This window comes from Myotis davidii, unplaced genomic scaffold, assembly GCF_000327345.1.
Source record: "Myotis davidii unplaced genomic scaffold, ASM32734v1 scaffold648, whole genome shotgun sequence".
Lineage (NCBI taxonomy): Eukaryota > Metazoa > Chordata > Mammalia > Chiroptera > Vespertilionidae > Myotis > Myotis davidii.
Genome location: NW_006299603.1, coordinates 641,912 through 659,069, shown reverse-complemented (window position 1 = coordinate 659,069; position 17,158 = coordinate 641,912). Strand labels below are relative to the sequence as shown.

The 17,158-nt window shown below is 55.6% G+C and overlaps 1 protein-coding gene and 1 long non-coding RNA gene across 2 annotated transcripts in view; both read right to left on the bottom strand.

Annotated features, from left to right (window-relative positions):
* The window catches only part of ARHGEF18 (Rho/Rac guanine nucleotide exchange factor 18), a 74,297-nt gene extending 63,654 nt beyond the window's left edge, over positions 1–10,643 (bottom strand). Inside the window, exons 1-10 of the mRNA XM_015571526.1 lie at positions 10,622–10,643; positions 10,094–10,177; positions 7,047–7,335; positions 5,992–6,142; positions 5,359–5,473; positions 4,676–4,733; positions 4,297–4,341; positions 3,661–3,738; positions 2,598–2,703; positions 2,329–2,470 (exon numbers count right to left, since the gene is read on the bottom strand). Of these exons, the coding sequence (XP_015427012.1) occupies positions 2,329–2,470; positions 2,598–2,703; positions 3,661–3,738; positions 4,297–4,341; positions 4,676–4,733; positions 5,359–5,473; positions 5,992–6,142; positions 7,047–7,335; positions 10,094–10,177; positions 10,622–10,643 (1,090 nt within the window). The remainder of the gene's footprint in view (positions 1–2,328; positions 2,471–2,597; positions 2,704–3,660; positions 3,739–4,296; positions 4,342–4,675; positions 4,734–5,358; positions 5,474–5,991; positions 6,143–7,046; positions 7,336–10,093; positions 10,178–10,621) is intronic.
* Positions 10,644–14,141: 3,498 nt separating this feature from the next.
* The window catches only part of LOC107184926, a 23,658-nt gene continuing 20,641 nt past the window's right edge, over positions 14,142–17,158 (bottom strand). The window contains exon 2 of the long non-coding RNA XR_001515826.1: positions 14,142–14,297. This is a non-coding gene — a long non-coding RNA (uncharacterized LOC107184926). The remainder of the gene's footprint in view (positions 14,298–17,158) is intronic.

Sequence of the window (17,158 nt, the reverse complement as noted above, 5' to 3'; positions counted from 1 at the left end):
AGTGCCCCCCACAATGGGGTGTGACTGGGAGACGGACGTGTGGGACACGTGGAGAACACCCCTCCCTGCCACTGTCATCTCCCTGGTACTCAAGAAGCCCATTTGCAGCCTCCAAACCAGCCCTTGGAAGATAAAATAGCAGAAGAAATAGAAGCTGATGGCATCCTGTGTTCCTGCAGCAGTTCTGGCCTGCATCTTGCCTGCTCTGGGGGTAGGCCGGGGGGTGGGGGGGCGGTAGGGAGTGGGTTGTCACTCTTGACCCTCTCTCTCCTGTCCTGGTCCATTTCCTGTCAGCCTTGCACTGCTGGCAGCCAGGTGCACCGAATCTGACAGTGGGCTCCCAGAATCTGACAGTGGGCTCCCAGTGATCGCTGGCTCCTGACCCCCGGGGCCCGGGGGGAGGGAACTGAAGAGTGGCTCCCCAGCATCTTTAAGCACTGGGAGGGGCCTGAAACCCCGGCTCCAGGCCGGGGACTTAGGAAAAGGCTCACTGCCCAAATGTGAAGAGCCCGCGGGGCACACTTGCTATTCTTTGAAATTTACCCCTGGGGTGTGAAACCCCAAGCGCCCCCACCCCCACCCCAGCCTGCTTAGGCCCAGGAGGGGCAGTCAGACCCCGTGCCCCTAGCCTGTGCCCCTAGCCTGGGACTTAGGGTGGCCCGCAGCCCCCTGTGAGTTCCCCAGCCAAGGCACCCCTCGGACCTCCTGGCTGGACACCAGGGGTGGGGGGAGGAGGCAACAGAGAATTCCCGGACAGAGAAAAGTCACCCAGAAAAGCTGCCCCGCAGTGTAGCCCGCCCTCTGCTCTGTTGCTGCGGGCGGAGCCCCGAGCAGCAGTTCTGCCCGGGCTGCCTTGCTGGGTGGGAAGTCCTGCCCTAACCCGCAGCTAGCTTGGGGTAATTCACACAAATGTTACTGCCTGTCACTACTGCTTCTCCCACAGGTATAGCCGATAGAGAACAGCCTCAAAGGCACAGGTGTTCAGAGAATAAAAGGGTTTGTAACCTGATCTTGGAAACTTGCTGGAAATAGAATTTGAACCCAGAAACGCGGGCTGGGCTCATTTCTTTCTTAAGGGATGCGGCCTCACGCTACCAGGCCTCTTAAGACACCGGGGCTGTTAGTAAAATATGACAGGGACGGGTACTGGCCCCACTGTGAGAAGCCAGTTAACCCACCACAGGCTGTCTGCCCACCACAGACACGGGGTGAAAGCCTCCCAGAAGGTCAGAGCCTCAGAATCTGCCCGGGTCCGAGGCCCTGCACCTGGGCAGCTGTCTTACCGTTTTGGGAAGAGTCTCCATCTCGAAGCCTCAAGACAAATGAGCCAACACATGCTCCTCCTCGGGGAGCAGCCCCCGCCACCCCCTCTTCCCTCCTCCCCACTTCTTCCCCCACAGGTGTGCATCTCCAAAACTCTAAGGGGCCCCATGAGACTTGCAACCTGGGGAGCAATGGGCAGCAGCAGCTCGTCCCGGGCTAATCTCCGAACCTGTCCCCAAGGCCCCCTTTTCTCTGACTTCCCAGAGAGCTAGGGCAGCCCAGCCTAGGCTCTCTGTTGCTCCTTCTACGCTAAGCCCTTTGTCTCACTGCCCCCAGTGTTAATAATGCTCCCTCATCGTCACCTGGACTCCTGTTGTGAAATATTTCCTGCATGAAGTCGAGAACCCGCACAGTCCCAGCTGGCCCTAGGCAGACCCACTCAGAGCCGGTCCCCTTTCTGGTAACACCCCGCCATTCATAGGTTCCAGTCCTGATCCCCCCAGTATCTCAGAAGGTGGCCTTATTTGGAAATGGGGTCATTGCTGACGTAGTTAGTTCAGATGAGGTCACAATAGTGCAATACAGCTGACTAGTGTCCTTATCAGAAAGGGCACATTGGGAAACAGACACGCACGCAGGGGAGACACCACGTGAGGCCTGCAGTTCTGCAGCCACGGGCCAAGTAACTGCCAGACGCGAGGAGAGACCTGGACTGGCCCGTGCCCAGTGCCCTCAGGAGGAGCTGTGAGAGACATATGCCACACGGGGTGTGGGACTTTGCGGTGCAGCCCTTGCTAACAAACACCCTGCCCGAGTCCACATTTTGCAAGAGGATTTTGCAATAATAAAAGTGAAACTTAAAAGGGAATTTTTTGGGCCCCTCGCTAACCAAACGGCCCCTGCCCTTGGGGACCGGTCCTGGTGCTCTCCAGGGAGCCAGGGCCAGCCCGCCCTTGGCTTGGGCGAAATCGGACAAGAGTGCAAAGAGCGAAGGCGGCCACAGCGCGATTAGAAAAGTAGAGAAAGTGGCCACCATCCAAGGGGTAGGCTGGGCCACCCACTTACCAGAGCTGAGAAGGGGCTGGCTGCACAGGGGGCAGTGGGAGTGGCTGGAGACGGCTCCTCGCGGCAGTTGGTGGCCAGCGACACATTCCTTTCTCTCTCGAGCATCCTGATCCTTGTCCTTCAGCTGGACAGGGCTTTTCCCCTGTGGGGGACAGAGGAGAGCCTTAGGATGCCTGTGTATCCAGGCCTACCCGGAACCACAGGGCTCCAGGGCCGGGGCACTCTGACAGGCCGAGGAAGGCAGAGGGGGCCCGTGTCCTGCCCCTCACCTTGTCCTTGTGCCTGGTGACTCGACTGCGCAGTGAGCTGAGTCTGCACTTCGCCCTGATGGTGCCCCTGTCACTCCTCTCCATCTTGCTGGCTCCATCCTCGCTCCTGAGGGGTGGGAAGATGGATGAGGGCGGGCAGCAGGGTCAGAGGCCGTTCTGAGCCAGGCCTGCACGCCGCTCCTGGAATCTACCTGCATCCATCTCCCTGTGGCCTCCTCCTTCTGTTTCCCCTCTTCCATGGTCCCCAACTCTCCCTCCTTCTCTCCCTTCTTCTCTCACTCATCAAACATTTGAGTGTTTTGCTGTTTGCAATGTTCCAGGAACCATAGGATTGGGTTTGCAGGGGGTCAAGCAACATGGTCTCAAGCTTGAGGTCCCTTGATGGGCCTGGGCTGGAAATCTTGGCTCTGCCATCTGTGCCTCCTCCCTCTGACCCGCCCCTCCCCACCTCCAGATCGAACGAGCCTATAAATCCTGCCCATTCTTCCTGCGGGATTTCTTCAAACCCAGCTCTCCTTCCCTCCCCGCATCACTGCCATGGCCCCCTGGCACATCTTTATTTAATAAACACTTTTAGGTCAACGACAAACTAGCCCAGCTGGGCAGAATCTATTCCCTGGAGGGGATTCTGTACCTCCAGTCTGCACCCTGCCTGTCCCAGTCACTAGGCAGCTATGGCCTTAGCTTAGCAGAGGTGACCTGGCCCTGCTGACTTCCTCCACTGTCCCTCCTCCCAGCCCCACCTGACACCGGTCCCCAGTCCAGAAGGCACCATTTTCCCTTCCCATCCTCCGATCCGGGGACTGGCGAACCCGACCCTTCCCCCAGAACCCAGCTCAAGCTGTCACCTCCTCCAGGAAGTCCTCCCTCCCACCGCAGGTGCATGAGGAGCCCACCCTCACCCCTGCTGTTGCCCTTGGTGGTTCCAGTGAGAGGAGGGGGACCCAGCTCCTGCCCCCAGCCCAGGCCAGGCACCGAGGACCCCAGGACACGCTGTGCGAACCCAGGGCTGGGCTCCCCCAGCCCCACCCGCAGCCCCGCCTGCAGCAGCTCTGCTACTCACTCGGACAAGAACTCAAACCAGGTGAGGTTCGAGGGGGCTTCTCTGGGACTGACGGACAAGTGAGCCCTCTGCTGAGCCCTGCAGGACCAGAGGGGCAGACAGCGGGTCAGCAGCCCCTCCCCCTCAGGTGTCTGTGGTTGGTGTGCGCCCGCCGCCATGGTCCCAGAGCCCACCCTTCCTCCACATGTGAGCCGGCCTGTGTGGCCATTGGGGCATATGTTCTGACAGGAGGCAGGCCACGCCCGGGGAGGCAGTGTTTGCGGGAGATGCATCTGTTCCCATCGCACAGAGGCTTCATGGGCCAGTGCGGCTCCCTCCTCCCCACCACGGCCCTGCTCTCTTCCCCTCCCTACTGCCTCCCCTCCCACTGCCTCCCTTCCCTGTCCTGTCCCCATTCCTCCCGTCTTCTCTGCAGCCTGTTTCCCACACCTGTTTACTCCCACATCTGGGCTCTTATACCTGTCCCTCCACATCTGTCCTCCAACCTCTTCCTCCAAACCTGTGTTCCCCACACTTCTACACAACCATCCACTACAGCTGTCCTCCCCCACACTTGTCCCCCATACCCGTCTAGTCCCTGTCTGCCCCACACCTGTCCTCCCACCCCTGTTCCCTGCCTGTCTCCCTTCCACTTACCCATGGTACTGTCGAAGTTCTTGCAGTACCTGCTGGACCATCAGCCTGGGGTGGGAATAAAAGAGCCCATAGTTGTCCCAGATTACAGACCTATCCCCGAGAGGAGCGGGGATGGCCGCACCTGCCTTGGGTCCTGAAGCAGACCCTAGCCAGGAGCCCGGCCCCCTCCTGAGGCCTGTGGGAACCTCTCTGAGGGGCCTGGGTCCCCCCCGCTGGGAGAAGGAGGGGTGGGGGAGAAGGTGAGATCATGGGGGACTGAGAGGCACCGTGGCTGCCGGTCACTTACTGCCGGCAATGCTGAAACCTGCACCCCGCCCCCCACAGCCTGGACCCCTCGGCTGGCCCCTGGGCTTCCTCCCCGCATGGGGCAGACACTCACACATGATCTGGTTCCACGTGGTCCTTTTCCAGACCCTCCAGCACTGGTGGCTCCAGGCCTGGAAGTAGCCCAGCATCAGGAAGCACAGGCGTGAGGAGCCCCGCCCGCTCCCTGCAGAGAGACTGAGGAGCCCGCCCTGCAGTGGGCTCCCTGGGACCCTCCCCTGCAGAACTGAGGTCGGCCAGAGGGGCCTCACCGCTCTCAGGAGGAGAGGCGGCGAGAGGGAAGAGCAGGGAGGGAGGTATCCCCAGCTTTTCACAAGAGCTTAGGATGTGCTAAGTGCTTTGCGTGTGTGTGTGTGTGTGTGTGCGTGTGTGTGTGTGTGTGTGTGTGTGTGAACCCCCAGTGGCCCTAAGGAGGGACACTGTGTCTCAGTTTGTGCAGAAGGCTGCAGGGGCTGAGGCTGGTCAGAAAGTGGTGGGTCTGGGTGCAGCCTGCAGGTCTGCCTGACACCAGAGACACACTCTCAGGACCCAGAGCTTGTCTGAGGCCGGCAGGGAGGCAACAAAAGAGACAGAGTCAGAACAAGAAGGGAGGGGAGGCCATGGCAGTGGTGGGGGCTCCAGACCCCTGGGGGAGGGGCAGATGCTGGAGGCTCTCCGCTCTCTGGAACCCCTCCCCCAGGACCTCCACAAGCCCCACTGCCCTGCTTGGCCCGAGAGGGAAACCCCAGGCCGGGCTACCTTGGGCAGCTTGAGTGGGCACCTCCAAAGCCCGAGAGCTTTCCAGGGCGCTGACCTCATCCAAGGTCACGGGAACCGACTGGGACCTCACTCTCTCCTCCAGGCCGTCACCTTCCTGCAGGGAAGGAGCGGGACGAGCAGCTCGCTAAGCCGGCGGCCCAGAGGCTGCAGGAAGGCTCTCGATCAAGGGCTCGGCCCCAGCCTCTACACGCAGGCGCCCCAGGCACAGGGCAGGGGTCTCCCTGCAGCCAGACGCTGGAGCCTCACCCTCCCAGAGACGCGCGGCAGTTCCCCTGCCGGGCCCTGAAACTGTGAGTGCAGGTTCCAGGACCAGTAGGTCTGCAGGTCAGAGTCAGGGCAAAGGGGCCAGGCTTCTCTCCCGGGCTGTGGGCTGGAGTCCCAGATCCATTTTTTTTGGCTGCACTTCTGGCCAAGGATCCCTGCTGTGGACCCTCCGCAGGGAGGAACTCAGGCCTGGGCTGCGACCTCAGGGCTGAGACTCCCCCGTCGTGGGCTCCAGCACCGACCGCCCAGCCATGCAGGTCAGTCCCAGGGGTGAGGCCCCCTTCCCGCCCACGGCACGGCTCCTGGGCCCAGAGCGTTACTGTCCAGGTGGCCGCAGGCTGCACCCACCTTGCCTGGGGGCTTCGCTGGGGTCCTGCCCCCGGAGAGACACTCTTTAGTCCAGGCCTGCAGACTCTCCCCAGGAAGGTTCAGGGCAAGGGTCGCCAGCGCCCGAGGGAGACAGGGCCCCTCACTCACAGCGGAGGAGTCCAGGCTGAACCTGGGGGGAGAAGGGCTGGATTCAGGGCTCAGCAGGTCTCCACCTGCTGCCACTCCACCAGCTCCAGAATCTGGGGGTTTGGGAGGACCCGCAGATGACCCCTCTGGGTCATAGAGGGGTTCAATTTCCCCATATCAGAGGAGGAGGGGGAGAGGGAGGGCCCAGGTTGGTGGATTTGCTGAAGCTGCCTGTGCATCACAGACACCCCATTTTTACATGGACTGGCTTTCTGTTTGGGGTGAGAGGGCTGGAGGGGTTGGGTGGGGGTGGCTAAAGCACCTGCCTCCACTGTTTAGGGCTGCCACTGTGGTGTGTGTGGAGTCGAGCACTCCTATGTGTCTTAAAAAAAAATTATTATTGATTTCAGAGAGAAAGGGAGAGGGAGAGAGAGAGAATCAATGATGAGAGGGAATCATTGATTGGCTGCCTCCAGCACACCCCACACTGGGAATGGAGCCCACAACCCGGGCATGTGCCCTTGACCGGAATCGAACCTGGGACTCTTCAGTCTGCAGACTCTACCCACTGAGCCAAACTGGCTAGGGTAATATGTGTCTTGATTCCAAGTGCATCGGTGGCTTTGAGCATGCATGTGCCACTGCCCTGCAAGTCGGACATGTAGGCCTATAGGTGTGGGTGAGAGCGAGTGAATGTGCGAGCCTGGGGGTGACGTGGGCAGCGGTGCACCTAGTGTGCCCGGGCAAGTGTGCACACCTGGGATCGCACCTGCCTGCGGTGTGTATGCACAGTGTCGTTTGGGGCTTGTACACACTCAGCACGTGCTTTCCAGGCACGTGGATCTGTGTGTGGGCATGCATGTGTGCCTTGGGAGGGGCTGCCTCTGCCGGTGCGGACACCCCTGGTCCTGGGAGGGTGTCATGGGCGGCTCAGTGGCGGCACCAACCTCTGGCAGCCGTCCGAGCAGCTGCGGGACCTCGCCCAGCTGCATCTCCGACGTAGGCCCTGGGGTCCAGCTGAGCTGGAGCAGGATGAGCCGCTTCCTGCTGCTTCGCTTGGGGGGTCACTGTCCCTGGCCGCTCCAGGCTGGCGGTGGGCAGGGGCCTCAAGGCCCAGGTCCTGGAGATACTGGCTGCCCTGCAGGGCCCCCCAGTCCAGGCTGAGGTCCTCTGTGCTTTCCCGGAGCTGCCCAGGACCAGCTTCCTCCTGCAGGTGGTGGGAGAAGAGCGCATTGGCTGCAGGCAGCAGAGGCCAAGACCCAGACCTGCCCGTACCCCTCCTGTCCCACGTGAGCTCAGCGCCTTCTCAGGGCGGGTGGGCTGGGATGGAGGCAGTCCCTCAGGCCTCTGGCTCACCTGGCCTTCAAGCTTTATCCCCCGCAAAGGGGCCGGAAGCCGGGGCTTCCACCTCCCTCTGAGCTCCCGTTGGACCCATTGTCTTCAGTAGCCCTGCCCTGCCCGCTCACCCGCTCACGGTAAGGCTCAGGGAAGACCAAGGCTGCACATGCCGCCTGGCAAGCGCCACACAGAGGAGGGCTGCCCTTGCTGCGCGTGCAGGCTCCTCCTCGCAGGGCTGTCTGGGCTCACACTTCTCCTGGACCCTAAATCTCCCTGCCAAGCTGCGACTAGGGTGAGGCAAGCGAGGCATCTGCCTCAGGCGCAGAACTGAAGGGGGGGCGGGGGCAAAGCTCAGGAATCAAGATAATATTTTAATGTAATTGTTAAAGCAACTCAGAAGTGATGCAAGGAGATTCATGAACAAATTCTCAACATTTAAGGAATCACGGGACGAGACCCTGCACCCTCCTGGCTCAGCTCCTCATTTCTGCCCCTCCTACCGGAGAGGACTCGGGACGTCTGAGCGGTCAGTCCTCCGCTGCCGTGTCCTCCGGCAGCTCCTCAGCGCAGCACGGAAGGCTCCGGGGTCAGCGCCCCCTGCTGCTGGCCCCTGGGTAGCCTCAGGTTCCCTCCCCCGCAGGAGGCAGCACATGCCAGGCCGGGTTAGACACCAGACACGCAGATGTGTATCCCACAGCAGCGCCACCAGGGGGCAGTATGTTCCGGGTCAGGAGACAAAGCGGCAGGGCGGAGAAAGGACTGACCCAGAGCCGCGCAGTCCATAAACAGTCGAGCTAGGCTCGGACTCAGGTCTGTCTGGATCCGGCTCTATGTTCCTTCCTTACCCGCTGCTCTCTACTCCTTCCCCCCACTTCCTTTGCCCTGCTCCCCCTCCTCCCAGTCATTCTGTTTGTCAATTTTCCCAGCCAGGACACCTGCCTTTTCTTCTTCTTGGAGACCCTTTCCTCCCAGCCCACTTAGAGTCAGCCTGGTGAACTCCTACCCATCCTTCAAAACCCAATTTTGGCACACCCTCCAGGCTATTATCCCGACCCCTTGAGGTTAGGTAAGGTGTCCCTCTGTCCCTTTCCCGGCCTTCGTTAGGACTGTCTCCAGATCAGTGTTCGTAGGTAAGTGGGTGGGTGGGCCTCTCCTGCCTCGGGCACTATGTGATCTCAGGAAGCCCTTGATGGACTGCCCCAATGGGTGGCCTGAAGGTGTCCCCCTGCATGAATTCTGCAGGAGGGCCCCAGGATAGGATTACTAGATAAAATACAGGACACCTGGTTAAATTTGAATTTAAACAACAAATACATTTTTAGTATAGGTAGATCCCAGATGTTGCAGTGGTTGACATTTAAATCCAACTGGGTGTCCTGTAATTTTATTTGTGCAACCTTGCAACCCTACCCCGGGAGCGCTGGGCACGGCCTGTCTTTTCACCAGGTGAGGGAGCACAGAGGAATTGCTGCTGATCTTGGTGTGGGGACGTTTCCAACTTGAAGTGGAAAAATACCCGCTCACCGAAAGCCAGGCTCTTGGTCAGCTGAGGATCTTGGCTGCAGGAGGCAGCGGCGGTGGCCACACTGGCCTTGGAATAAGGGAGAGTCCTGCAGGCCTGGCCTTGTCTCCTGACCGCACCCACTTGGAGCTCTCCACAGTCTGACCTCTCCCTTGTCATTCTTTGTATTATGGCAAAATATACACAAGAAAATTTACCAGTTTCTACCATTTGTAAGTTTACAGTTCAGTGGGATTAAGTGCGTTCACACCATGTCACCACCATCCTTCTCCAGAGCTTTCATCCTCCCGAATAGAAACCCTGTCTCCATCCAACACTAACTCCCCTTCCCCACTCGCCCCTCCCGACCCCTGGGGACCTTTACTCCCCCGTCTCTGTGGCTCGGACTCCCCGAGGGACCTCCTATAACTGAAGCCACATGATACTTATCCTTTTGTGTCTGATTTATTTCCTCGAACCTAATGTTTTCCAGGTGTATCTGCATTCTAGCCTGTGCCAGAATTCCATTCCTTTTTAAGGCTGAGTAACAGTCTGTTGTATGGATGGGCCACACGGTATGGGTGTAAACAGAGCACATTGTGCACATCCATCATCCGCTGGTGGGAGCTTGGGTTGCCTCCACGTTTTGGCTGTTGAGGATAATGCTGCTTTGAACACGGGTGTGCCAGGATGTTTGAGTCCCTGCTTTCACTATTTTTGGGTAGATAGTCAGAAGTGGACTTGCTGGGGCACGTGGTCATTGCATTTTTGGTTTTTCAAGGACCTGCCACACTGTTTCCCAGGCCTCCTTTCTGCCGGCATCTCTCCTCTGTGCCCATGGCTGCTTCCCTCCCACCTCCCCGGCTGCTCCTTCTCTGCCTCCAGTCCTGCTCTCTGTCCTGTGCACACCAGGGTCCCTTCTTTAGTCTCTGTCCAAATGCCTGGCCCTCCTGGGACCTGGGCAGCGGCCTCCTTTCAGACCTCAAGTCCCATCCTTGGTGCCTGCACAGCTTCTGTGATCTCCTTCCTCCTCGCCCGCTGCCCCAAACGTGTCCCTGTGGCTCTGGTCTTCATCCTCCTACAAATATAAACATGTCAGGACAGCCTCCTGGCCTGGGCCGGGACTCTCCCTCTCTTGCATCTGGTGTCCCTCACAGGAGGCAGCAGCGGGCAGCCGGCCGGAGCTGGGGGTGGCGGGCTGGGGGCACAGGGTGCCCGCTCCCTGCAGCAGGTACACTGCTAGAGGAACAGGCAGGGGCTTCACTAGGGACGTACACCTTTCCTCCAACATTCCCTGCGTGAGAACAAGTGTGAGCTGGCCCCAGGGGCCTTGCCAGGCCTCTGACTAATCACTGTAACGGGCTCAGGCTTCCGCTCTCTGGACCACGGAAAGCCTTGGGGAATGGGCTCCCCATTCAGACCTGGAGGCGAGATACCCCCGGGACCCCTGCAGACGGGCTTACTGCGTGCAGATTAAACAGCGCACCGACACACATGTCTTCAACAATGTACGGAGTTGTTTTCTGCTTTTCTATTAGGGACAGGAGCACACCAAAGCGACTTCATGCATCTTGTGTCCCTGTACCATCTCGCCGTGGCAAAAGGGAATCGGTTTTAAATAAAATAGCAAATAAATACCAGGGCAGATGGTTCTTGCACGGCAGCCGGGTATATAGGCCTTACTCCAGGTCTGCAGTCCCGGCATGGCTCTCGTAGCCGGCTCAGTGTCCCCACGGTCAATTCCTATGGACCTCAGTTTTCTCATCTCTAAAATGGGTGGAATATTGCCTTCTAGTCAGATGGCTCTGAGGTAACATGAGATGAGGTTTACACATTGCATGTGCTCGATTGATGGAAGCAGGTACTAGGTTGGTTACTGTTTTTATATTCCCAGTTTCATATTTCAGGAGTCAGGGCCCTTTCTCTGGGCAAGTCACACAGTCCCTGGCTGCCTGGAGCGGACTGGGGAACACTGGGGATTAAATCCAGCAATTATAATCTGTGATGTTCCAGGAAGTGGGCGGGGGAAGGACTGAAGGGAGCCCCCTGACCCAGTCTGGAGGAGCAGGAATTCTAGATTGGAATTTTACTTAGAAAAATCTCTTTTTGAAAAGTACAAACCCCAGGGTAATCATTGGCGTGAAGACCTACTAACTGCAACTTAGTTAAAAAATGTTAGATAATCTTTAGACAGCTTCTACAGCCAAAACTAAACCAAAAAACCCTAGTTCCAACCACATGAAATAGTCTCCACATGACATATAAATTATTTCTTTAACTGACCATATCAGTCAAGTTTCATACATTTTATTTACTTACCTATTTTTTTTAAAATTGACTTTTAGAGAGAGAGGAAGGGGGGGGAGAGAGAGAGAGAGAGAGAGAGAGAGAGAGAGAGAGAAACATCAATTGGTTGCCTCCTGTGAACCCGCAACCTGGGCATATGCCCTGACCAGGAATCGAACAAGCAACCCTTTGATACAGGGGACAACACCAACCAACTGAGCCACACCGGCCAGGACCAAGTTCCATATATCTTAAAATGATTTACATCTTATCAGTTCACAGAGTGTCAATAAAAAGTCCTACAAAATGTAAAAATTCAATCAATCAATCAATCAATCAGTCAAGGCCAGCTTTCTAGAGGAAGTGACAGCCAGTGAAGCCCTGAGGAATGAACAGGAGTTGGGTAGGCAGAGGCTGTGGTGAGGGCATTTCAGGCAACAAAACCCAGGATGTTCAGAAGCCCACAGCCTGAGAGCTCACAGTACCTCCCAACAACTGGCCAGAGAAGCGTTCCTGATGGCTGGAGGTGTGGAGGGAGGGGGATGGGGCTGCACCAGGAGGCCTGGTAGGCCGACTAAGGATTTAATCTTTAAGCTCCAACCAGTGGTGGTAGGGAGGTTAGGGATTGCGATTGCCTTTGGAAAGATCATGCAAGATGCAGAGCCAAGATGGGCTTGGCAGGGGGTGTAAGGGCGCAAGACAGAAGCTGGTGGAGCAGTGAGGACACCTGTGCAGATCACCTGGGAGAGTGGTTATGGTGACCTCTGCCAGGGGCCTGGAGAAGGAGGGAGAGATGTGGACAGAACTGAGGGCTGTGCAGTGCAGCACTCACAGGGCTGGCAGGGTGGGGTGGGGTGTAATTTTGTATTAGGAAGGAGGGGCAAGGACAATTGCTTCCCTTGCCTCCAGCTATGGTGATTGAGTGCCAATGGCTGGGACACAGGGGGAGGGGTTTATTTGAGGTGTTGGGTGCAGAGCCTCCCTGCAAAGCTGAGTGCTCACTGCTTCCCCAGGCACACAGTTTCTCCCTCACCATCTTGTTGGCCTGACTGTCTGCAGCCCATGGCTCCTACTCAAGAGGTCCGGAATCCTGGAAGGAGCCATAACTCAATTTGCATCTCTGTCCTACTTTTGTTTATCCTATATCATCCCTGACTCTTGGGCCAAAGAGTTCCCTGCTTGGCCCTAGTGTTCTTTTACATAAAACTAGAGGCCCAGTGCACGAATTCGTGCATGGGTGGGGTCCGGCCAGCCGGTCTGGATGGGGGCTGATTGGGGCGGGACTGGTGGTGGGGGAGGGGATGCAGGAGGTTGGCCCCACCCCCTGGTGGAACGTTCGGTCAAACTCTTGGCCGAGGGGACAATTTGCATATTAGGCTTTTATTATATAGGACTAGAGGCCCGGTGCACAAAAGTTTGTGCACTTGAGGGCATCCCTCAGCCCAGCCTATGCTCTCTCACAGTCTGGGACCCCTCAGGGGATGTCCACCTGCTGGCTTAAGCCCGCTCCCCGGGGGATTGGGCCTGGCCAGGGAAATGAACCAAGAGGTGGTCAGTGTGCCTCATAGTGATTGGTCCAGTGGTCATTCTGGTCTTAGGGTCAATATGCATATTACCCTTTTATTATATAGGATAAAGGCCTGGTGTGTGGGTGGGGTTGGCTGGTTTGCCCTGAGGGGTGTCCCGGATCAGGGTGGGGGTCCCCACTGGGGTGTTTGGCCAGCCTGGGTGAGGGGCTGATGGCTGTTTTCAGGCTGGCCACACTCCCAGGCTGGAAGTAGGTATCTGGGATTTATTTATCTTCTATAATTGAAACTTTGTAGCCTTGAGCGGAGCTCAGGGCCGGCAGGGCAGGTGGGAAGCTTGGCTTCCTCCATTGCTGTGGGCAACCCAAACCTCCTGCTCGCTCCAGCTCCATGGCCATCTTAGTTGGGTTAATTTGCATATTTGCTCCTGATTGGCTGGTGGGTGTGGCTTGTGGGTGTAGCAGAGGTACGGTCAATTTGCATGTTTCTCTTTTATTAGACAAGATGAGGGAGGTGGATACATAGAATGCCCTTCCTTAGAGTAGTGGGCAGTGTAAAATGCCACCCAGATCCCCCTTCAGGGAGGACATGCTGCCCCAGATGTTGTGGAGACTGTCAGTAGATGGCTGCCGGCTGTCAGCCTCTGGGAAATCACACCCTTTCCTGAGAAGCCCACAGGCTACAACTGACTGATGTGTGATTATAGTAACTTGGCCATCTCAGCCCGGCTTGAGACCACTCTGCAGGGCTGCTCTAGCTCGGAGCTCCCACGTGAGCTTTTTCTTCTCTTTACATCCATCCTTCTGCATACCCACTCACCCACCTAATCACCCTTCCATCCATCCATCCATCCATACATACCATGTCTATCTGTCCTTCCTTCCTTCCTTCCCCCACTTCCTTCCCTTCCCTCCCCCTTCATCCCTTCCTTCTTTCTTTCCTTCCTTCCTTTCATCCATCCATACATTGTCCATCTGTCCATCCATCATCCATCCCTCTGTCCTTCTTTTCTTCCTTCCTTCCCTCCCCTCCCCATCCCTTCCTTCCTTTCTTTCTTTCTTTCTTTCTTTCTTTCTTTCTTTCTTTCTTTCTTCTTCCCCTCCCCTCCCCTCTCCCTCCCTCCTTTCTTTTTTCCTTCCTTCCTTCCTTTCTTCCTTCCATACATTGTCCATCTGTCCATCCACCCATTCATCTCTCTGTCCACCTTTCCTCCCTCCCATCCTTCCCTTTCCCTCTTGTTCCAGAAATGATTCCAGTTTTGCCATCTGTAACATGGGATAATAACTAATTTGCCAAGGTGTAATGAGGTCCCCTGAGATAATAATGCACACAAAGTGCCTGGTGACACGCGGGTGCTAAATGAAGTGTACTTGCTGGTCCTGGTGCCTTTGCTTCTGCCTGTCTCAGTGGTCAGACACCTGCCTGCTCATCCCCCATGGTGGAGAAGAACTCCAGGTGCTCAGGTCTCCAGGATCCACTGCTGCTGTTGGTGGTCAAGGCTGCAGCCCCAGGGTCAAAAGGCTGGACACATGGCTTGGACTCAGAGCCTGTGGAGAAAGGCAGGACGAGGGGTCAGGGCTGAGCTGGGAGGTCTGAGGATCCCTGAATGCTGCATCTGCCATGGCTCTCCACAGGCCTCAGTTTCCTTATCTCTGAAATGGGATGGTGGTTTTTAGAGAGGAGGAGAGAAAATGGCGTCCCAAATAGGCAGTTGTGTCGGCTACCTCGTCCTGGAGCCAGACTCGTAAAACAACTAAATCGGAGAACAGCCACCTGGAATTAACAAATTAGACACAGCGGAGAAGACAATTTACAAGGACGGGCAGAGGACACCCGAAGAATGGTAGGAACGGGGATCTGGGCTAGAGAGGGACAGCCGGCCAGCAGGCCGAGAGGGTGAGGAGGAAGCTAGCTGCAGTGCACCAAAGCCACATCCCTTGGCCACAGGCATAACATCCAACCGTGGAAAGGAAAAGCCACAGGATTGCTGGTGGCTGGGGGAGCTGTACCTAAGACCATAGCTGCAAAAGGCTGCCCCTCGAATGGTGTCCGAAAGGCAGCCCGAGCAGTGAGATGCTGGGGAGAGAGAAATTTACAGTCTCATGGTTGTTTTGTCCTTGCTTTTATTCGCTAAACCCCGAACACAGGACTTTTCGATTGCAGACATGCCCCCGTGGCTTCAGCACAGGGACAGCGGCAAAGGCACAGACTTGAGATGACTGAGGAGAGGCTGGCGCAGGAAGTAGGGCGGGGAGACGTGGCCAAGAATCCTGCATTGGGACATTCTCAAGCTTCCAAACCGAAGTGGCCATTTCTCCCCAGAAGAGCTAGCCGCTCCCAGCAGCCTCAAGGCAGGTGACACAGCCTGCCACACCCTGCTTGTATTTTGAGCAAAGGAAACAAAGGCTCTGAATAGCCCCAAAGAGCCCTCAGTGACTGGATGGGAGAGGGGCTGAATGCCCTGCTATTCCAGGAACCGGACTGATAAAAACTCCAGGTTGCCAGCCAGCCCCATTGGTCTCCATACAAGGATCTCTGACCAACTAAGGCCAGAGTAATATTTTGGGCCACTCATGGAGGAGTAGCTGTGGGTCAGGAAAAAACACCCATCTTACTCCCTGAAAGTGAAACAGCACCAACCCTGCCTGAAGCCCTGTCAGAAACAGACACCTGAGTGACTAAGACTGACAGCTGGCAGACAGGCAGAGGGCAGATTGGCCTCACCTGCTCTCAGCAAGGCCTGGGGGACAGACATAAGCAGAGGACCCCTGGATCGCTTGGAGCTTCAACAGGGCGCTAAAGGCCAAAAGGAAGTGACTGACAGAGGCCAGCACCTAAGTACCCAACAGGGAGCCCAGAATTAGCAGACAGAACGGAAGAGTGGGGTCCTACACCAGCTCCCGCGGGGCGTTACAACTCGGCAAAGCAAATGACACTCACTTTCTTATTTTTAAATTTTTATTATTAAAATTTTTTTATTTTTCATTTTATCTTATTTTATATTTTACTTTTTTTGCACCATTTTCTTCCTCATTTCTCTTTCTTTCCTCCTGTGTTTCTTCTCCTATCCCCATTTTAGTTTTTCTCTTTCCTTTCTTTTCCACCCCTTTTAAAAATGGGAAGTCTTTATCTACTTTATTGATGTCTTAGTATTCTAGTGTCTGTTGGTTTATTCGTATATCTGATTTCCTCTTCCCTGCTCCTACTCCATTTCCCCTTCTCTTTCCTTTCTTTTCACTAATCAATTTTTTCCTTTATTTTCTCTTCTCTTGCTCTTTTCTTCCCTAATTTTTAACTTGTTTCACTTCCTAAATATAGGCTTATCTACTCTCTCCTCTATTCTCCTTTTCAAAAAGAGAGAAAAAAGAAAAATTTTTAAATTTTTTCTTCTTGTCCTCTCATTTCTTTTCTCCCTTCTCTATTCTAAATAGGTCCTTGCTCTATTCATCCAATTCCTCAACCTTGTTTTCTTTATTTAAGCTCTGCATCTATGGATTCTGACCCCTCTTTTTTCTGGGTGTTTTTCGGTTTATTTGTTTGTTTTGTTGTGTTCTCAACCCATAGTCTTTTCTTTTCTCCTTGCTATCATTCTTTCTCTCTTTTCTATTTCCAAACTCCTTTCTGTGGTGGTCCCTTTATTGGGGTTATAGATGTCTTGTCTACATTTGTGTTCTGTTCCTTCTGTATCGTGTCTTGTCATATTGTATTTTGTGTTGTTCAGTCAGCGCCTCCACAACGGTTGGCATAGGGAGTGAGCCACATAATCAGATACCCTGAGAGGAGACTGCATCCATGAACAGGAAAATAACATTCCAGACCCAACTACATCGGGAGAACCTAAATATCTCAAGTAGGAGGCTGCCCTAGAACTCCCAGCCCAGGAGACCTGAGAGTCTAGGTCACACAAAACATCTGGGTCACACAAAACATCTACTACAAGCATGTCAAACTCATGGCCCACTTGCCGCATGTGGCCCACAACAAATATTTTTGCAGCCCAGCCAATATAAGGGGATGTAAGAAACGTTTTAATAGATCTCAAGTAGGAGGCTGCCCTAGAACTCCCAGCCCAGGAGACCTGAGAGTCTAGGTCACACAAAACATCTGGGTCACACAAAACATCTACTACAAGCATGTCAAACTCATGGCCCACTTGCCGCATGTGGCCCACAACAAATGTTTTTGCAGCCCAGCCAATATAAGGGGATGTAAGAAACGTTTTAATAGATCAGGGGAACCAAGATGGCGGCATAGGTTAACGCCGGAGTTTGCTGCCTTGAACAACCATTTCAAAAGTGAAACTAAAAGACTGAACGGACATCACCCAGAACCACAGGAACGCTGGCTGAGTGGAAGTCCTACAACTAGGAGGAAAGAGAAACGCATACCGACACTCAGAGGAGACACA